Below are 20,745 nucleotides of genomic sequence, written 5' to 3' on the forward strand. Positions count from 1 at the left end.
GCTACTTGGAGATGACGCACCATGGAGGGCTAGGCTAGTTTAAGGGTAATAGATTTGGGCCTAGCAGTAACGAAAGGTTTATGGCCACGGGCAAATGCCTCATCGAGTGGGAAGATTCAGAGTTCAAGGGGTTTCCCAGGGCCTATATCCCATCAAATAGAAGAAAACTTATGTTAATTTTCATGAGATCTATAGGAGTAAGGAATTTTTGGAAACTCCTAAGAATTTCCTGAACAGGCACTTGTTCAGCCATTGCTTCCATAGGCTTTTACACAAGCCAACCCCCTTACCTGCAATGCAGGAAGTTCTGGTGCCACCTCCTTACAGGAGGAAATCTACAGATTTTTCAAATACCTCTGGCATTTAAAATTAATCTTTGTTCCAAGATGTGGCGAGGTGTGCCAGTCAATTCCTTCTCCCTTCCACAAATCCCCATTCACTGGATCTTTAACTTCCTCCCATCTATGTGTTGTTTATTCCCTTAGAACGTAAACTCCTTGAGGTCAGAGAGAGGGATGTTGCTTTTGTATTTATAACGGGAATCCCAAAAGGCTTAGTGCAGTTTTAAGTTTTAAATATATTTAAATATAAATATTTGGTTATTTTCAGTTGGTCTGACTCTTCCAGACACCTTTTGGAGTTCAAGTGGCAAAGATACTGGAATGGTTTGTCATTTTCTTCTCAAGCTCATTTTATATATAAAGAAACCAAGGCAGACAGGGTTAAATGACTTGCCCAGGGTCACACAGCTAGTAAATGTCTGAGGTCAGATTTGACGCAAGGTCCGACTCTAGGACCGGCACTCTATGCACTCACTATACCACCTAGCTGCCCAGTATAAATGCTACAAACTGGACCAGTCACTTAATCTGAAACATTTGAGGGTGTATATTGGTAGAAGATTCCTCAGAGGATTGTCTATACCAATGTAATCACAAAATCTGCTAAAACATACAGTGATTTAAGAAATAAGATACTCCAAAGATTCTCATGTTATTAGTAACTGGTTTGACAACTGAAAATTGTTTTAAGATATTTATGTTTTTTGACTTCAATTAAAAACATTTTTAAGTGCCTGCAGTGTGCCAGCCACAATGCTAAGCCCTAGGGATAAAAAAAGAGGCAAAAGACAAGGATCTGCCCCAACGAGGTTACCATCTAATGGAGGAGACAACATGCAAACAAACAGATACAAAGCAAGCTATATACAAAATAAATAGAAAATAACTAGCAGAGGGAAAGCATTGTAATATAGAAGACTTCCTGTAGAACGTGGAATTTTAGTTGGAACTTAAAAAAAGGCAGCAAGATTAGGAGGGAGAGCATTCCAGGCAGAGGGGACAGCCAGAGAAAATGACCAAAGAGATGGAAGTTGATGAAAATGGAGATGAGTCTTCTTTGTGGAAAAGTCAGGAGAAGCCTTAGCAGTTGTACAAAAATTTCTTTTAAACATACATCATTGCAAATGTTTTAAATTTCAAATGTTCCTCAAATGTCTGACCCTCCCCCCAATATAGCCTATTACATTTTGCTATAATCCTAATGAGTCACGCTGGATTTTTAATACACATGTTATATGCCAATTGCTCTAGTTGGTCTTAAAAATCTATTAGTGATAATTGATATCCTGATGTTTACTCTTTCTTACCTTTGCAATTTAGAGGATTTTTCCTTGACACTGAGGTTAGTTTCAATATTTTGTAAAGTCTTCTTGAACTGTTTTTTGAAATGAATTATATATACCCACACTCAATTTCTAAAGATATCAGCAATACTAAGGTCAAACCCTGAGGTGTATCTTTATACCTTCCAAGTCTCATTTTAATCTATATTTTCCTTTTTCTCTATTTTTATAATCTTTTTAAAAGTCTAAACTTTTAACATCAAGTAAAATAAGTATATACTTATTTTTAAGATATTCTTTTTAAGAATTCTAAACAACACCAAGTAAAATAAGTATTTCCATATATAAAGAGGATTTCTTGAAAAATAATTTTCTGAGCTTGATTTTAACATCATCTACATTGTCTGTGACTGTTAACAATTTTCCCCTGTATTAACTCTGTAATGATTATTTCCACTGTTTTCCCCTCTAGGTTGTCTATTACAGTCAACATATTTTAATAATTCTTTCCCCCATTTTCTCTCAATTTAGGAAACAGTAAAGACCATCTGGTCTAGCCTCATCTTACAGATGAGGAAACTGAGGCCAGAGGGGTGAAGTAACTCGTCTTAAGTTTACTCCAGTGGTAAATGGCAGATCCTGTTTGAAATCAGGGCTGACTCTAAATCTCACCAAAGCATCTTTTCTTCTGTCTTTATTTTCTCCCATGTCAGCTTAATTTTACATGCTATTTTCAGTCTCATGACATTCTTAATAGTTTAAATTCTTGCTTAAATTTTTAAGATATCCAGGAAGTTTTGGCCATGTCATGGGATAGTTTTCTTCCCACCAGCATTACTTCTAGATTTTACTTTCTTGCAAGAGTTTTTCATTCATGTCTTGTATTTTGGTTCTGTTTCAAAGAGTCAAAACATTTTGACTGGAAGACATGAAAATAACTTTTCCTCAGACTTGAAGATACGTAATTATTAGCAGTTATACTGTTTGTAGCTGGATTGGAATAGTGGCCGGAACCTAGCCTCAAATTTGTTTTCAATTCATCAGATATTGGGGGCAGCTAGGTGGCGCAGTGAATAGAGCACCGGCCCTGCAGTCAGGAGGACCTGAGTTCAAATCTGCCCTCAGACACTTAACACACACAAAAAAACAAACAAACAAGCCATGTGACCTTGGGCAAGTCGCTTAACTCCAACTGCCCTCCAACGATATTTACTAAGTGCTGCCTGGTATAAGGCATTGGGGATACAAAGAAAAATAAAACCATTCCTGCCCTTAAGGAGTTTATTCTAATGCTTTCTTTAGTGAATCACGAATAGGACACTTGGGGAACACCACCATGGGGTAAAGACAAGAGAGGGAATGTGATAGTGTTGTCATAGAAACAGTATTTACTTAGCATTTACTGTGTGCCAGGCACCATGCTACTAGCATTATCTCACGTGATTCTCACAGCAACCTTGGGAGGACAGTGCTGTTGTTATCCCCATTTTACAGATGAGGAAACTGAAGGAAATTGAAGGTGACTTGCTCAGGGTCACACAGCTAATGAGTCTTTGAGGTTGGATTTGAACTCAGGCCTTCCCAACTTCAGGCCTGCCACTTTATTCCCAAATATTGTAGCCAGGCACCACTGTGTATCATTAAGTAAAACAAAAATCAGACTCCCTGTCAAGGAGAATTAGATTCATCTTGTCAGTTTTCCAAGTGGAAAAATTCCATGTCCCCCAACTTAAAAAAAAAATTTTATATTTACATTTCTTCGTTTAAGTGAAGCACACACATCTTTAAAAGGGCATATATGTACTGTCATTGAGGTCCCATTCTTCCTTCCCAGAAGGACCCTGAAATTTTCTAAAACTGTTTATGCATAGAAAGTGGTAATATCTTGATAGGTCCTGATATAGTTATATCGGTGTCACTTGCTTTGGACTAATAGAATCCTTGCCCTAATTAAATTCAGTTACCAAGATGCATCCTTATTTTCCCATAATATTGCACTTACCATCATATAACATATTATTTTCTGTACCTATTTATCTTTGGTGCAATATACAGATCTAACTCTAATCATTTTTATTTCCACTTGAATGTTAGATTACCAGGTCTTGGGTAAAAACATAGGAAACTATAAAAGACGAACACATTACCAAATAATAGTTATATTAACTGACCAGCTGATGTCAACTGAAATGTAAACATAAACCCTGTTAACATTACTGCTTAGGACACTATAACAATTATTGTACTTATAAGACAACTTGGAATTCATCTAGTATTGTATAACCATCTTTCATTCAGACAGATCACAAGTAAGTCATAAAAAGGCTAGTATATTTCTTATGAAAACACCTTCCAGATTTCTTTCAGTTTACAATATTCTATTTACATAATTTATAAAGCAATTAAGTAAAGTCTATTATTGTGAAATAAAAGGACACAAAAATTTTCAATCTGTAAAGTATATAGATAATAAAATTGTCTTATTACTATTTTTCCCCATCATAATATATAAAACTACTTCAATACTTAACGATGAAATGAAAATCTGGACAACATGAATGTCAAATTAGATTTTGTTTCCCTTCGTCTCTAATTTGCAAAGTCAAATGTGAGGCTTGTAACAAAACAACACTTGACTTAAAGGCCCCAGCTCCACACTACCTACATGCATAAAGAATCATTTTGACATGATACAGCAATACTATTAGCACAGGAGCCTTTCTATCTCTGAGAAAACAGCTGTTAGAGTCTCTGCCACTGGGAAAATGATCACTAAGTACATGGGGTTTGTCACCTGTGCTACTGGGCATGAGGACAAGCCAAAACAAGAAAGTCTGCCAACTTTTTTCTACATCATTTTCACTCATGGATATCTGAACGAAGGTGGGGTGGTAGGAAAGCTACCCAAGACCTATTTATTGCATGGTGCTACACTTCCTGGATATTATATAAGTCTCTATGAAATACACACCGGACAATAATAAATTATTATTAATAAAATTCTTAAAACGTGCTGGGTACCATAAAATATAATGTTAGATCTAGTTATACTACAAAACAAAATGATTTTTATATATTTTAAATATTTGCCCCATAGGCTAAGGAGTTAAAATTAAGTTTTTTTTTAAAACCCCCCCCCCCAAAAAAAAACCCCTGGAAATATTTTTAAAATATAACAAACTAGAAAGTGGTAGCTCAAACATCACTAAGTGAACATGGGCACAAAAATGTCAATTTTTCCATGATCCTTCAAATTAAAAAATAATTACCAGGAGTATATATATATCACTCTAATTAAATTCATTTTTTTGCACTTTTTTTTTTTGGAGGGGAGAGGTCAGTGACTTGCCCAAGGTCACAGGGCTAGTAAGTGTTAGGTGTCTGAGGCAGGATTTGAATTCAGGTCCTCCTGACTCCATGGCCAGTGCTCTATTCACTTCGCTGCCTAGCTGCCCCGATCTTTTTGTACTTCTGAAAACATAACTGATTAGCTAAAAAAATGAGAATTTGTCATGCTAACTACCAGACTAGCCCATGAGGATAAAATGATTTTAAAGGTCACATGGTTTAAAATCAAAAGGTAAAAAAACAGACCTACTGCTGGGAATAAATTATTTTACTTCATTCATTTACTTCATTTCAAAGTTTTTGCTGGAACACCTCAGACCTCCAGTTGAGAAAATAGGTTCAAATAAAGACATATAAATGGGAGTACCAAAAAAAGCCAAAATTGTTTTCAGTCACTCTGTTGTTCTTCTCCATAAAGCCCAGAAGACATGCTCTTACATCATTTTTGTGACATTACCAACTGGGACATAGTAAGCAGTGAAATATAATTCAGCTTCACCCAAGAAGCCTGAATTGCAAAATAAAACACAATAAACTAGAGTGGTTCCTAGTTTATCCCTAGGTCCATGGATTTTTTATTACTCCATGGTCAGTGTGGTGAAGCCTATGGACCCCTTCTCAAATTACTTTTTTAAAAAACATTTTTATTTTTTTCTCAATTACATGTATACAAAAAATTTGACATTTTTAAAATTTTTGAGTTTCAAATTCTCTTCTTATTCTCCCAGCCCCCTTGAGAAAGCAAACAATTTCTCAAATTACTTTTAAAAGAATAAAACAAAGTACATAAGTTTTCTAAAGAAACCAATTATAAGTGAAGACACTTATTAAAAAAAAAATTTTAACTCCACAGATCCCATGTTACAAATCCCTGGGCTAGAACTACTCAAAGCCACCTACTTTCTAATACAGTAAAATTGGTATATAGTACATATACCAATACAGCAGATAAGAAAGGACTCTCCTCCCATACTGCTATACTAAGCCACTGATTTATGAAAAAAATTCAATTATGAAAACATTCTGAAATAAAATGAGGCAAGTTATTCCTTAAATAAAAAGTTTAAAATTTTATGAGAATTTTTTGGCAAGTATGGTAACTGAATTCCCCCATATGTACAAACTTCAATTTTGTCCTGTGTTCCCATTTAATGGTTTGAAATAAAATTTATATAATCCCATTAACAGTGCCCTAAGAGTTGTATTGAACTATTTAATAAAGCTGAAAGCGATACCCAATGTTCCTAGATAATATTACTTGAGTATATTTAATCTAGGAAATTTGGGAAATAAAAACACTTTGGTTTTTACATCTTATAAAGAAACCAAATAAACAACAAAATTACAAAACAAAAGCATGTCATGGGACTTGAAGTGTTAGAGAATACTTTTAGTAACAATCACTCATAAGGCATAACTTTTGATTTTTTAAGTTCAGTTTTTTTATCACATATAAAATATACCTCACTCTTCCCACCCACCACCCCATGACACATTCACCATTCTAACTTTACAGGATAGTCTCCAGTGAGACACGCCGTACAATGCCCATGCTTTTCAGAGTATTTCAGACCATTTCCATTTTCTTGAATTATATTTTCTTGCTTCTCTATTTTCTGCTTCTTCAATTTCATCCCTTCTTGCACAGATGATATTAAACCTTCCACAGACAGATATACAACACTGTTAGCCCCTGGGGAAAAGAAAAAAAAAAAGATCACTGATAGTCTAAAAAGAAAAGTATAGAACAGGATAAAAATCAATCTTTTGGCTCTTACATGCTCACACATTAAAAGGAAAGACTTCTTTTACACTTAAAAAATGTTTCCCACAAATGTTCTAAATAACAAAATTTGGGGATAATAGCTTCCCTAAGGTCAAAGTAACTTGATTTGATCCAGAATAAATATAGACAACTTCAAGAGATTAACACAAATAGCTAGGCAATTAAGACAGCAGTACATTCCAGGGAAATGGATTGTGAATTCGTAAAGAAGATAGCATCCTGAGTTTAGGGAAAAGTTACTGATTGACCAAAACACAAAGAATGTGAAAAGGATGTTAAATAAGGATATAAACATACATAAGAGCCAAACTTATGGAGGCTTCTAAAAACCAACATTAGGGAGAAGTTTGCACTTTCTCTTAGAAAGAGAATTACTAGGGGCGGCCAGGTGGCTCAGCGAGTAAGAGCACTGGCTCAGATACTCAGCACCACACCCAGAAATAACTGGCCGTGTAACCTTGAGCAAGTTACTTAACCCCGATTGCTTTAAAAAAAAAAAAAAGAGAATTACTGATGACTTTTGAGCAAAGTAGTGATGTGGTCTATACATTAATTATTAAGAAGACTATGAACCATATTCACAGTTAGAGATGAAATAGTTACTAAAGGGGTCAACCAGAGCAAAACTGAATACAGGACAGATTAAGAAAATGTAGCAGCTGACAAGAATGAAGATATACAAATAATGGTGGTAGATTTCTTTTCTACATATGCACAGAATATAGATAACAAAGTTTAATTTTAAAAGCCTGACTCTATATTACAATTTTAATTTAGTAAGAACATATTAATTAACTTGAATGTCTTTTTTAAAAAAATCAAAGCAGGGCAGCTAGATGGTGCAGTGAATAGAGCACAGGCCCAGGAGTCAGGAGGACCCGAGTTCAGATCCTGCCGCAGACACTTTAACTAGCCGTGTGACCTTGAGCAAGTCACTTAACCCCAATTGCCCTGCTTTCCTCCTTCCCCCCCCAAAAAAAATCAAAGCTCACACTGCATTAAGGAGGCTCATACAGGCCAGTTTCTAAGTGATCTGGCTTATTTACAAATGATTCAAATTCAGACACACACAGCAAGTAAAGATTTCCTTCTGTACATTCCATAAACACATGAAATCATATCTTCCTTGGTAAATAACATGAATAGCAATCTATTCTGGGAAAAGATATATACCTGTATAAAATACACATACATAAATATATCTATCTCTATATTCTTCACTAAGGTCTTACCAGCCAAATTATTATCAACAAAACTCTGAGGATATATAAAGGCACTACTTGCAAGGTCTTGAAGAGGTTTGCCTTGAAATAAATGTTAACTATAACATATCTGATTAGGCATCTACTATGTGCCAGGCACTTTGCTAAGCACCTGAGAATACAAAAAGAGCAAAGACAGTACCTGCCTCCAAGGAGCTTACAATATAATGGATCGTGTCTAGGACTTCCAATTTTATTTGATACAAGAACCATTGCAACAGATGCAATCCATCTAAAACAGTCTTGGCACACTGAAGCCCAGAAGTTAAAGTGATTTGTCAATGGTCATACAGTTAATGTCCAAGTCTAACACTTTATACAATATGTAACATTACTTCTCTATAACTTTTCATTATATCTTGAAAATTAACACAGAGTGCAACACACACCAAGGAAAGGCTTTGGATTCAACTAATAGGATAAGCTCTGTTGGTCAATGTGTAAGATATCTTACCCACAATGTGGTTAAGATTTGAACTTCTAGTTAAGTCAAGAATTTATTTTATTATGCTGTCCTTGTTGAAGGAAGCAGAGTCTAGGGTCAGCCTTTACATGTCCTCCACTCAGTTTCCTAAAGTAGCTACTACAGTCAAGACCTATTCTGTGCTCCTTGTGTGCGTCAGCTTTATCAATGTTAATCAATCAATAAACATGTATTAAACTCCAACAATAATAGCTAGTATTTACGTGCCTTTAAAGGTTTGCAAAGCACTTTGCAAGTATTTCATTTTATGCTCAAAACCACCATAGGAAATAGGTGCTATTAGCCCACTGTACAGATGAAGAATTTGAGGCAGAGGATGATTCGCTCAGGGTCAAATGCTAGTACATGTCTGCTGACACCTGACTCTAGGCCCAATGCTAACACAATCTATGCCTAAGTCTGTCAAACATAGTCTTAGGGACAGAAAGACAAATAATGAAAATCTCTATTCTCACAGAGCTTATATTATATAGGAAAACTCAACTTGTACACATGTAAAATTAGGGAGGTTAGTAATGGTGGGGAAATCAAAAAAGGATTTTTGTATAGAAGATAATGCTTAAGCTGCATTTTGAAGGAAGTGAGGGGCTCTGAGGAGAAAAGACCTTTCAGCACAGGAAATGGCATTTGTAAGGATACAGAAATGGAAGATACGATGCAAGGAACAAACAAAAGATGAATCTGGCTGGATTCTAGAGTGCAGGAAAAGATAGTAATGTATAATAAGGCTGGAAAGATAGGTTGAGGCCAGGTTATAAAAGGCTTAAATAGAAGACTTAATATTTATCCTGGAAGCATTATCAGGACACTACAACTGGTTACAAGAATGGTATGATCAAACCCGTGATTAAGGAAAATTACTTTGGCAACCACATAGAGAATCAATATGGTTTTATTTAAGGCATGGAGGATAATTAGGAAACCAGTGTAATTGTCCAGGTGAGGAGTAATAAAAGCTTGACTCCAAAGTAGTGGCTGTGTTGAGTAAAGAGAAAGAAGTGGATGCTAAAGGTAATATGGGGATAGAAACAACAAGATTTCGCCACTAACTGCATATAATGGGTGAGGCAAAGGAAGGAACTGAGTCTAATGGTAGAATTTTAGTCTTACCTGAGATAACAGAAGAATGATGGTTCTATTACCATCAATGAGGAAGTTCACAAGAGAAGTGGAGAAGAGCAAGCATCACTTGAATTTTACTTTCATCTGAACTATTCAAAGGAGGATACAACACTCACATAAAAGTTTAGTGTGGAAATAGATGGAAATTAACAGAGAAACAGAAGGGAATGGGGAAAAAGAGAATAAGAAGGAGGATAGATTCAAATAAGGATTAATTATAAGCAAAACAAACTTATATTTGAAGAATGGATCATGAAGAAGGGTTTAAAAGGTTAAAACCTCTGACTGGGGTCTAAGTGAAAGGAAGAGAAGGCAGTGGAGCAGAAGATGACTGCATCAAGGATGGAATATTAGTGCTGAGCTCACATCTATCTCACCTTATTCTGTGTAAAGAGGAGATGGGGAGCAAACTGTTCCTAAAGAGAGGAACAAGTATAGGATGGAGGGAAATATACAATTAATAGGCAGGATAGATTAGAAAGCAGAATCCAACAATATGTTATTCACAAGAAACACACCTGAAACATAAAATTCATGGAGTTAAAATAAAGGACTCAAGTAAAATCTTATATGCTGCAGCTAAACTTGAAGGAATAGTCATTATAATCTCAGTCAAGGTAATAACAAAAATAGACATGATTAAAAGAGAAGAAATTACATCATGCTGAAAGGTACCACAATGAGTCAATATTGATAATCAATATTTGACAAATTTGCACCAACTGGCATAGCATCTACATAATTAAAAAGACTGTTAAATACCTGGTATTGTCATTTGAGTAATGAGGTCATAACGATTCTGTTTTTATTTGTTTATAGAAACAACTGTTTGTAGTAACCAATGAAATCTCCAGAAACATTTATAAAAAATACAAGTAATTTAAACTACTGTTTTAGACAAATTATGAACAATATTCCTCATGTTATAGCTATGTTATATGTTATAGCTATGTGATCTTTAAATTACAGTGTTTACAGTAGAATGAGAAACTTAAACAAGATTCCTGCTTCAGTCTAATTAGTGATGTAACAACCTTAGACAAGTTACAACTTCTCTGAATTTTTAGTGTTACAATATGCATATTGAGGTTAATACTTGCAATATTTAAGTTTGTCAGATTTTAAGGAAATCAAAGATCTGTGAAAGAGGGTTTTAACTATGAGACATAATATAAATGCAAGCTAATAGTTTTATTAGTTTTAATTAAAAATAAAATTTAAATTAATCACTCACCTATGTATTTTGCAAGATCATCAAATTCAGGTCTATTGGCAATAAGCTCTTCTTTTGTAGGAATATTTATTCCCATGTAGCACGGGAATCGTATTGGTGGCGAAGCTACTCGAATGTGAACCTTGACAAGGAAATATTTTAGGAAGGTAAAATTCTGGTTACTGAGATAAGGTAACATTAACTCATACAAAATTATTGTCCCATAGTTAAGAGCAACAGTTTAAAGGCAGTTTTCAGAGGAAGAAACTAAAGATATTTATAAGCATATGAAAAACTGCTCTAAATCACTACTGATTAGAGAAATGCAAATCAAAACAACTCTGAGGTACATCTCACCAGCCAGACTGGCTAAGATGACAAAACAGGAAAACGATAAATGCTAGAGAGGATGTGGAAAAATTGGAACACTAATGCATTGTTGGTGGAGTTGTAAACTGATTCAACCATTCTGGAGAGCAATCTGGAACTATGCTCAAAGAGCTGTAAATAAGTACATACCCTCTGACCCAGCAATACCATGTCTAGGTATCCCAAAGAGATCACAATCAGTGGGAAAAGGACCCATGTGTACAAAAATATTTTAGCAGCTCTTTTTGTGGTGGCAAAGAATTGGAAATCAAGGGGATGCCCATCAATTGGGGAAAGGCCAAACAGGTTGTGGTATATGAATGTAATGGAATACTATTGTGCTATAAGAAATGAGGAGCAGACAGACTTCATAATAACCTGGAGAAACTTGTATAAATTGATGTTGAGTAAGAAGAGCAGAACCAGGAGAAATCTGTACACAATTACAGACCCAACGTATATGTGATGACTATGATAGACCGGGCTCTTCTCAGCAATGCAAGGTTATAAGACAACTCCAAAAGACTAATGATGGAAAGATATCCACATCCAGAGAAAAGAACTACACAGAGTTTGAATGCAGACTGAAACAAACTACTTGCTCTCTCTCTTTTTTGTTTTGTTTCCTCTTTCTCATTGTTCGCTCCATTTGTTATAATCCTTCTTTACAACCTGACTAATGTTTAATGTGAAGGTACTTGTGATCCTATATTTGACTGCATGCCATCATGGGGGGGGGGGGTGGGGGGGGGAGGTGGAGGTGGGAAGAGGGGAAGTGGGAGAAAATTTGAAACTCAAGGGATTGTGGAACTTTAAAAGTAAGTAAATTTTTAAAAAATTTTAATTAAAAAAAAGAATAACTTATTAAGATCTATAGAAAAAACTCCAATTTTTTTTTGCATTAAATCAAAGGTATCTCATTCACCCTAGAACATGGAGCCTTCAAATTTTCCCATTTTTTAAAGACCTCCAGAGAAGAACCTTAATCTTTATGTTTAACACATCTTTTACCTTCATCTTAGCCAGTTTCCTCTGGTTCTTTCTTAATGGAAAATGGTCATTATTTTTAATAAAAGAGATTCTTCAAAAACTTTTTTTTTATTTGATGTCCTATCAAGAATAAATGGATCTTTCTTTCTAGAGGCCTTGAGAAGACTATCTACTATGAATTTCTCACAGCTCCTCTTAAAGACTCTTTTCTGCTAGCCAACAGTCCTGGTCTTCATAGTATCCTTGTTCTTCATAAGCTACTGTTTTTAATCAAAGCTTTGACTGATCTTTTCCAAAGATTAAATAATTCAACTGTCTTTACATTACTACTAACTTCTTTATACATTCTGTCAAAAAATTAAAAATTTCTTACCTCTTTTGCTCCAGATTCTTTGAGCAACTTAATTATGGGTGAAATGGTATTGCCTCTTACAATGGAATCATCTATTAGAACAATCCGTTTGCCTTTAAAATTATCAGAAAGTACTCCAAATTTTTTTGCCACACCTAGCTGTCTTAATCTCATATTTGGCTGAATGAAGGTTCTTCCCACATATCTATTTTTACAAAGTACTTCTACATATGGAAGGCCACACTGTGTAAGAAGAAAAAAAAAGATATAATGGACAAGATACAGAGGTAGTAGTATTAAAATGACTCATATTAACAGAGCTTCAATATAAAATGAGAAAATGTTTATAGCATACGAAAATTATTTTTTGTATACAAAATATCTTTTTGTTGCTTTGGAATAAGAATTATTACATTTTAGAATACCCCCAAAACTTTTAACTAGATAATAGGAAGGATCAACCATGTGAAAAATGAATATTATTAATTACTATCATGGCTCATTGAATAAAAAGTGTAGAGATTTCACAAGTTTGCTTAGAGTTTTCCTGACGGTATGTCTAAGTTGGCCTCTTCTCAGCTTGTACCCATTACTCTGGGTTCTGCCATCTAGGCAGCTACGTAGGTGGCCTAGAAGATACAAGTTCTGGGCCTAGACTCAGGAAGACTCAAGTTCAAATATGGCTTCAGATACTAGCTGTGTGACCCTTGGCCAATCACTTCATCTGTCTCCCTCAGTTACTTCAAATGTGAAATGGAGATGATAAAGCACTTACTTCTCAGGGCTACTGTGAGGATCAAATGAGATGTCTGTAAAGTACTTATTAACACAGTGCCTGCCACCCAGTAGGCTGCTCTTAATAACTGTTTGTTCTTTTCTCTCTCCCATTCCCCAAACTCTGGAACCAAACACAACAAATCTCATCTTTCCTTAACATGACAGCCCTTCAGAGACTTAAACACAACTATCACATACGCCCTGCCCCTTCCAGTCTTATTTAAGTGAAATATTCCCAATTCCTTCAACTGATTCTGATATGGCAAGGACTCAATGCTACTCATCATGCTAGTAATTTACCTGTGGTGCCCATAACTTAACATTCTAATACTCCAAATGAGATCTGTTCAGGATACAGTAGAGTGAGACAATCATCTCCCTAAATCCTAGAAACTATGCCTCTTGCAATTGAGCTGAAAAACACATTAGCTTTTCTGAATACCACAGCACATATTTAACATGTTAAACTTTCGAGTCCACTAAAAACACCAAATCTTTACTACAATTCCTTTCTAATTGTTCCTCCCTCATCTTGTACTTATGGAGTTGATTTTTGTACCCAAGTATAGGTTTTACATTTATCCCCTGTGGAATATCATCTTGTATTCAGCACAATATTATAACCTATCAAAATCATATTGACCCCTGCCTCTGACATTCAATGTGTTAGCTATCACTCACAGATTTGTGCAATCTGAAAATCTGGTGAACATGCCACCTATACCTTTGTCTAAATTACTGAATAAAATACTCAAAACCACAGGGTCAAGAAGAGAACCTTTGGTACCCTACTGGAATACTCCTACAACACTTGTAACATTAGGTTTCAAAACAGAAAAACTCTTACTGAGAATATAGCATTTGAAACATTTACTCATGAAGACAATATTTCTTTAAAATACAGCAATCTAAAGTAAGCTTGGCAAGTTTATAATTACTTCTGGACTGAAAAACATTTCAGAACCTCCTAAAGAAGGTAATGACTAACATTAGGTCCCACTCTCAGAAACCTTTCTTTCCTTAACTACCCCTAAAACAAAGCATCACTAGGTTCTTTTATGTAATTGCCATTAGAGTCACCAATTGGATAAAAAACTAAGAAAAAATACCTTTCCTGCATAACCAAGTGCTGCTGGTGTGGCTGATTCAGGAACAGTGCTAACCAAGTCTGCATCCACAGGAGCTTCAATTGCCAGCTGCTGACCACAACGATGCCTAACTGTGTATACCATCTGACCTGGTATGATTAAAAGAGAATTGTTCTGACCATTAATACTTCATGCAATCTAATAATGATAGTGGACATCATTCCTTACAAAATGTTATGAAAGCCAAAAGAAAAACAAAACAAAAATGTTTTGGTATAATACTTAACCTACCACATCTTTAATGAGAATGCTAGATCTATAACCCCTACCAAAGAAAACAAATCTAAAAGCTGAATGACAGGAAAAGATCATAAAAAGAGCTATAATGATTTTAACTTGTATGTTTTGTATGTTTCAGACCATAGAGCTTTAGTACTTTTATAAAAAATCAAACTATATGGCCTTTAGAACTCCACTGGGGTTTGCAGAGGTGCCAAGGAGAGGAACAGAGGTTGGATTGACTTTTGAATTCTAACAATGACAACAGCTGCAGCCATTCTGGGAATCAATTTGGAATGATGCACCAAAAGTCACTAAAGTGTCCTCTGACCCAGCAATAACAATACTAGGCCTAAACCCCAAAGAGATTAAAGAAAGATGAAAAGGATCCAATTGTAGCAAAGTAGTTATAGTCATTCTTGTAGTGGCAAAGAAAGGGAAACTAACACAGTGACCATTAACTAGGGAATGGCTGAACAATTTATCAGTGAACAATGGAATATTACCTTAAGAAATGATTAAAGGGACATTTTCAGCAAAACTTGGAAAAACTTGTAAAACTTTAGAGTGAAGTGACAACATAATTTATGCAATAAAAACAAAATTGTAAAGAAAAAGATTTTATAAGAGTTAAGAATTCTTATCAATGGCAATGATCAATAGCAATTATATAGGAGACAGGTGAAGAATGCTAACTACCTCCTGCCAGTGAAGTAATAGACTCACAATGAAGAATGAGAAAGACAGAGAAACAGGCAAGACAAGATAAGACAAGAAACTTAGCTGAAGGTTTAGACAATTTCTTGTAGTAGATATCTAATAAGATAACTATATAACTTAAATAATGAAAGCACAATGTTTCTTGCCTTCAAACATACTATCCGGTCTTGCAAAATAAACATATTCAAAGATGCAGAAAGCCACTGGATCGCCTCCAGACCGTGGCACAGTATCAAGAGTCTGAACGCCACGTCTGGATATTTTCACAATTTCTCCTGGCAAAACTTCACGATAATACCTTGGAAGGGAAAACAACATAAGTAAAATTTTTCTTTAAAAATGACAGTCCTAAAAACCAATATTGACTACTCTAAAAATGTATAACATATCTACAATAGGATAGTATCATGAGTTACTACTCAAAGTATAGTTTTACCTAAATTAAGCTGTATTTAACTATTCTGCATGCAAAAAACATATGTATTTATTTTCTTTGTATTTATGCTACAACTCTTTCTGCTCCCTCCATTAGAATGTAAGATTAGTGATAGTAGAGATCTTTGTACTTGTAATCTCTGGGCCTTCCACAGAGTCTGGCCTATAGTATATACTTAATATATATTTGCTGATTGATTAATTCAAAAGAAAACAATGGCAATGCAGAGACTAAAGGTATTTATTCAAATGGGACACCAAAAGGAAGCTTCTTCCAAATTATTTACAAGTATTCTTAATTTATTAATGAGGTACTTCTTAAAAAATTGAAAGTCTAACTCTGATAGACTTATTTCTGCTTAGCAATGCAAGGATCTAAGACAACTCCAAATGACTCATGATGGAAAATGTTATCCACATCCAGAAAAAGAACTATGGAGTCTAAATGCAGATTGAAGCATGCCATTTGCTCTCTCTTTTTTAATTTCTTTCTTGTGGTTTCTCCCATTGGTTCAATTCCTCTTTACAATATGACTAATGTGAAATTATGTTTAATATGAATTATATATGTAGAATCTGCCTGTATCAGATTGCATACCATCCTGGGGCAGGGGGAGGGAGGGAATGGGGAGAAAATTTGGAACTCAAAATCTTATGGAAGTGAATGGCGAAAACTAAAAATAAATCAATGAATGAATAGAAAATTGAAAGTCTGTTTTAAAAAGAACCTGCTATTGGAAATTAGGAATGTTTTACCACATTAAATATTTTCCTGCAAATACTCCTATAAATATTTTTTTAAGTGAACTGGATTTGGACTCAGAAGATTTGTGTTCAAAAAAACTGCTTCTGCCACTTACTACCTCTCTGTGACCTTTAGCATATTGCTTAATCCCCTCTAGGTTTCAGTGTCCTTACCTATAAAATGAGGGGTTAGAATCAGATGACCTTTAAGGCCAATCCAGGTATAAATTTATGATCCCTAAAGTTCTCATTAGCAACTCAACTATCATTAAAGATATTAACATTTACAACATTATAAAGGACTTACACTGCACCAATAGATAAAAAACTGCAGGATTCAGAAGATACTACCCATCCTTCAGTTTCAGAATTATTTCTTCCTATAAAAGATAAAAAAAAAAATCTTTTCAAGTATAACAAAATTACTACTTAAAGACTTAGGCTGGTTAATTAATGAACAAACCATGCAAGGTATAGAATTTCCATTTCCATTACCTCAAGGTCTATACAGCTTCTTATTTGGTTTGGGACAGATGAAAAATGAAATGATCCCTTAAGTTCCCTTCTAATACTATGATTTGCTAGAGTCAATCAACATTTGCCAAGAGAAAAAAAATAAAGTGATATTTCAGAACTAGAAAAATGCTATATATCAGCTGAAGATTTAGTTTTGCATTTTCTACTCTGAAATGGCAGATGAGTAAATAAAAGGAACAAATCCATAGACTACTGACAGGAAGTCACTGGGGTAGAAGCTATCAAACCACCCACTGATTAAAGTAGCATGCTTTACCTTCTGGCACTTCAAAGTAACTGCTCTAGATTTCTTTTTCAATTTTAGATAATTTCTCTTTATTCCATGGAATTTTACCTCTTCCATTTATATCGGACACAGGAATAAGACGTCCAATACACAGGGGACGATTTCCATAAGGATCTCTTACTGCGTAAATAACATCTCTGTGCATAATAAGTAATGAGTATGATGTAGGAGCTTCCTTCATTAAATTTTTAATTCTGAAATGAAACAAATTTAAATTATGCCTATACCAAAACTTATATATGTATATTGTGTATATGTATATATGTGTGTATATATATTATATATAAATATCTACATATATAAATAAATAGATCTCAATAACAGATATAGCTCAAAGCAATGTTTTTTAGTCCTGTTGATTCATTTTACTTTTACAAATACCTTGCTACCCAGTCAGGGCTGTCATCTCTTTCATGTGGAGGTGTATATGCCAGCAACTGGGTGATCATTTCACTGTCAGAACTTGTTGACAATCCAACACCATGACGCAGAAGCTATTTTAAAAGGGGGAAAGGGAAAAGAAGGAATTAACAATTAGCTAAAACTTTAAGATCTACTGGTCTTTATGATGTTAATGGAAGAAATTATATCAATGTATCATCACAAGTTATTTAGGAATAGTAACACTTTATCCAAATGTAACTACAGATACCAAAGGGAAAGGTATTAAATTGACCACAAATATTTATCAAGCAGCTAGTACTATAGAGGGACATAACTACAAAAAAGTTGTTACCTCTAGGTTAATGTAGACCTGGATATAAAAGACAAAGGTATGAAATATTTTAACAGGATAGAATTGAGTACTCAAATAAATAGTACAGAAAGGAGCACCATAGCACTTTTGGCCAACATTAGCATGGACTTGATTAGTAATAGAAGACTTCCAGGGAGATATGAGGCTTGAAAACTCAGTTCCTACCTCAAAATTCACCAAAGATGATAAAAGAAAATGGCACCTGCAGGAAAGGTTATGGGAGGGTAGGCATACTACGTGCACTGCTCACTGAACAAACTGTGGTGCATGAATGTAATGGAGTATTACTATACCAGGGGAGATGACAAATGATAGACTACATGGGAAAACCAATACAAACTGATGCATGTAAAATGAGCAAGTCCAGAACACAATTTGATGACAACAACAACGTGATGGAAAACAACTCCTAAAGACCCAAGAATTCTGATCCAACCTGTGAACAATAATGATTCTTACAGAATAATGATGAAGCATGTTTTCCCTCTAAGGAGAGAGGTAAGGAAGTGGAGATACAAAATGAAACAGGGACACATGGTCAATGCATTGATTATACAGGGGAGCTTCCATTAGAGTGTTGACACCAGTGGGTAGTGAGAAATATGAAGAATGGGAGCATTGACAAAACTTATTTTTAAAAGCAGAAGGAAATAAAAGTACAGGCGAGGACACAAACCAACTTTTGTCACCATTTTGTTGAATGTGTTGAATTACAGATGGCAGCTAGAAGGGATTCTAAAAGCAATTTATCCCAATCCACTTATTTTACAGTGGAGGAAACTGAGGCCTTGGGAGAAGTAACCCAACAATGGTGAAGATCTGACTTCTCACTGGTCCCTGATCCCACTCACTGACTAATTAGTTCTCCTTCCACTGTACCAAAGCAAACAATATGTAATAAAAAGCCACAATTTCTTATACAACACTCTTATTCTTTGTATAGAGAAATGTTTTTTTATTGACTATTCAAATCACAAAAAAAAATTCTTAAAAGATATGGGACATGCAATGGGCAGGACTAAAACAGGCAGAATGGAAGATGGTATGAAGAGCATAAATAAAAGGATAAGCAGAAATAACCATAGCTTGTTCAAAGGTCTGGCTATATATCATCCTGGTCTGGCTAAAGTAAAAGGAATTAGCATAAAATAGAAGAATTAGTGGGAGATAAACATGGCAAAATAAATTTGGTCATATGAAGATATTTTTGATTGGCTATGAAAGAAAAAGGAAAAGGTGTCAAAGCTAAATCAAGATTTTTGAGCCTGAGAGATTTAAGAGAAAGAGGGATAAAGAATGTAGCAATTAGCAGAAATAAGTCAATTGAGAAGAGGAACAAGTTTTGTTTTTGTTTTTGTTGAGTTAATTTGACTTTGAAAATGTTGAATGTGAGATCTTAGTTGGCATCCAAGTATCTAACATACAATTCCCTAGCATACATTGACATTCTTATGTGATAGTAAGGTGAAAAGTCTGAACTGAAGATACAACTCTGGGTGCCATCTGTATAGTGGGAGTTGTTGAAGATGTGATACTGAATTAGCACTGAAGAGATCAAGGAAGAGAGCTGAGAAACTAAGTCTTGAGGAAATCTCCAAGGTTGAATAATAAAGACAAGGTAGAAAAATGAATTATCTTTCTTTTTACCCATGTTCCCAGGCCTTGTGTTTTAAACAGTCTAAGATTGTTTAATTTCTTGACTTTATATTGTATTTTCTATTTCTTATGTTTTGAGTATGGAAATAGTGGAGGGAGAGAGAAAAGGATGCAGCTGAAGAGTCCTTCATATCTCAGAAAATTCCTCTCTATTTATATGACCCATGTAAAAAACATTTCTTATCGAATTATCTTTAATGTTCTCTAAGCAGAGATGGCTAATATTGCAACAACATACTTTCCCAACTTAATCATAAAATTCACCACTCTGAGCCCTCAAAAAAGCACTCACTGAGAATACTTACCTTTCTCCTCAGATGGACAGAGTTGATTAATTCTCCATTATGTGCCACAGCAATCTTCCCATGGAGTGTTTCAACAACAAAGGGTTGACAGTTCTCTAATTCACAGTTCCCTGTGGTGGCATACCTTGTGTGACCAATTCCAAGGTTTGAAACATATAGCTTCTTCAAATTATCTTCAGTAAATACATGGTTTACAAGACCCAATCCCTTGTAAAATAAATGTAAATTGATTAATTTAAAGGAAAATAGACTACTAAGATGGTCAGTTATTTAATTCAAGCCAAGAAGAATTTAAGTATCATTAATTTATAGTACTGTACCAAGGGACTGTGCTAGGAACAAAATGATAAAAACAAAAACGGTTCTTGCCCTCAGTTAAACAATAGACTCAAGAGTGCTAAATCTCAATGCTAACTTGGCAAATCACTTATTCTTTATTTCTATTTCTGAAATATACTGACAAAAAGTTATTTTCTAAAATAACAATAGAACAAAAAATGGCACTGAATACTATCAAAAACTAGCTACAAATAAACTTGAAACTTCTGACTGAAAAAGAGCAAAACAAACTTTTTAATTTATTTTGAAAATCACAGAAACAAACATTCAGA

The 20,745-nt window shown here is 34.7% G+C and overlaps 2 protein-coding genes across 2 annotated transcripts in view; one reads left to right on the plus strand and one right to left on the minus strand.

Annotated features, from left to right (window-relative positions):
* The first annotated feature begins 4,405 nt into the window (after nt 1–4,405).
* PAICS (phosphoribosylaminoimidazole carboxylase and phosphoribosylaminoimidazolesuccinocarboxamide synthase) overlaps nt 4,406–20,745 on the plus strand; it is a 76,779-nt gene continuing 60,439 nt past the window's right edge. The window contains exon 1 of the mRNA XM_069105281.1: nt 4,406–4,409. The gene's annotated coding sequence lies outside the window, so the exon portion shown is untranslated. The remainder of the gene's footprint in view (nt 4,410–20,745) is intronic.
* The window catches only part of PPAT (phosphoribosyl pyrophosphate amidotransferase), a 50,475-nt gene continuing 35,325 nt past the window's right edge, over nt 5,596–20,745 (minus strand). The window contains exons 3-11 of the mRNA XM_069105284.1: nt 20,135–20,341; nt 17,798–17,910; nt 17,465–17,610; nt 16,901–16,973; nt 15,561–15,712; nt 14,437–14,564; nt 12,572–12,793; nt 10,861–10,981; nt 5,596–6,665 (exon numbers count right to left, since the gene is read on the minus strand). Of these exons, the coding sequence (XP_068961385.1) occupies nt 6,469–6,665; nt 10,861–10,981; nt 12,572–12,793; nt 14,437–14,564; nt 15,561–15,712; nt 16,901–16,973; nt 17,465–17,610; nt 17,798–17,910; nt 20,135–20,341 (1,359 nt within the window). The 3' untranslated portion in view covers nt 5,596–6,468. The remainder of the gene's footprint in view (nt 6,666–10,860; nt 10,982–12,571; nt 12,794–14,436; nt 14,565–15,560; nt 15,713–16,900; nt 16,974–17,464; nt 17,611–17,797; nt 17,911–20,134; nt 20,342–20,745) is intronic.

This window comes from Petaurus breviceps, unplaced genomic scaffold, assembly GCF_028583685.1.
Source record: "Petaurus breviceps papuanus isolate PSGF00001 unplaced genomic scaffold, PetGlider_PUasm1.0 76, whole genome shotgun sequence".
NCBI lineage: Eukaryota > Metazoa > Chordata > Mammalia > Diprotodontia > Petauridae > Petaurus > Petaurus breviceps.